At 34.4% G+C, this 1,376-nt stretch overlaps 1 protein-coding gene across 1 annotated transcript; it reads right to left on the reverse strand.

The window, feature by feature from the left end:
• Positions 1-39: 39 nt before the first annotated feature.
• Positions 40-1,065, reverse strand: LOTGIDRAFT_176979 (hypothetical protein; the record flags this gene model as incomplete). Its single annotated transcript, XM_009068842.1, has 2 exons — positions 40-641; positions 927-1,065. Coding segments are annotated over 2 exons (741 nt in total), but the record flags the coding sequence as incomplete, so codon positions are not given.
• Positions 1,066-1,376: the final 311 nt, after the last annotated feature.

The following is a 1,376-nucleotide window of genomic DNA, read 5'->3' on the forward strand; positions in this document are numbered from 1 at the left end:
TGTCTCAGGTCCAAGAAAACCAGAGTGAATTAATCTTACCTTGTCTGTCTCAGGTCCAAGAAAACCAGAGTGAAGTAATCTTACCTTGTCTGTCTCAGGTCCAAGAAAACCAGAGTGAAGTAATCTTACCTTGTCTGTCTCAGGTCCAAGAAAACCAGAGTGAAGTAATCTTACCTTGTCTGTCTCAGGTCCAAGAAAACCAGAGTGAATTAATCTTACCTTGTCTGTCTCAGGTCCAAGAAAACCAGAGTGAAGTAATCTTACCTTGTCTGCCTCAGGTCCAAGAAAACCAGAGTGAATTAATCTTACCTTGTCTGTCTCAGGTCCAAGAAAACCAGAGTGAAGTAATCTTACCTTGTCTGTCTCAGGTCCAAGAAAACCAGAGTGAAGTAATCTTACCTTGTCTGCCTCAGGTCCAAGAAACGTCTCCATGGTAAGTTGAAGATATTGTAAAAATATTTTTTCAGTGTCGATAATTTCATTGATTATTTTTTCTCGTTTTTCTCTTCGTTTCTCTCGTTCTATTTCTTGTTGGATTTTTTCCTCTTCAATTCTTCGTTTCTCTTCCTCTTTTTTTCTTTCCATTTCAGCTTTTATTTCAGCTTCTTTCCTCTCCCTTGGACTTAATTCATATAAATTCTCTAAAATAAAAAAACGTTTTCTTCATTTTCAAATAATACCTGATATGTTTGATCTTCTGAAAGAATGTTAAATCTGATAAAAATGATAAATGAAATGTAGTATTACATTCTGCACTTCTGTAGTTGCAAATAAAGACAAACAACTCCATGCAGTGTATATTTAAGAAATTTTACCAGGACAGTGGTATTAGTCTACTTTTGAACTCTGAGGGATCTGTAACAAACTTGATTAATTGATTGAATCTGAACAACTAAACACCTTTTCCTTGTCAGCTCCTCACTTACCTTTAAGTTTTTGAAGTTCGTCTGATAATCCCGAGATATTCGCCTGATAAAATCCTAAATTCTCTTGAATCTCTTCCTCTTTCTCCCCAGTTACTGTCTTTAACATCAATATTACATCTTCTTTACATTTCTTATATTTCTATAATCACACAAAATATATTGTTTTAAACCTGCCACCTTTAACAAAAACAGAGGTGTAGACTTCTTTACAATAGTTATTACCAACTTCATCTTCACAATGTCAAGCTATTACCAACTTCATCTTCACAATGTCAAGCTATTACAAACTTCATCTTCACAATGTCAAGCTATTACAAACTCCATCTTCACAATGTCAATCTATTACAAACTTCATCTTCACAATGTCAATCTATTACAAACTCCATCTTCACAATGTCAATCTATTACAAACTTCATCTTCACAGTGTCAAGCTATTACAAACTTCATCT

This window comes from Lottia gigantea, assembly GCF_000327385.1.
Source record: "Lottia gigantea unplaced genomic scaffold LOTGIsca_9483, whole genome shotgun sequence".
Classification (NCBI taxonomy): domain Eukaryota; kingdom Metazoa; phylum Mollusca; class Gastropoda; family Lottiidae; genus Lottia; species Lottia gigantea.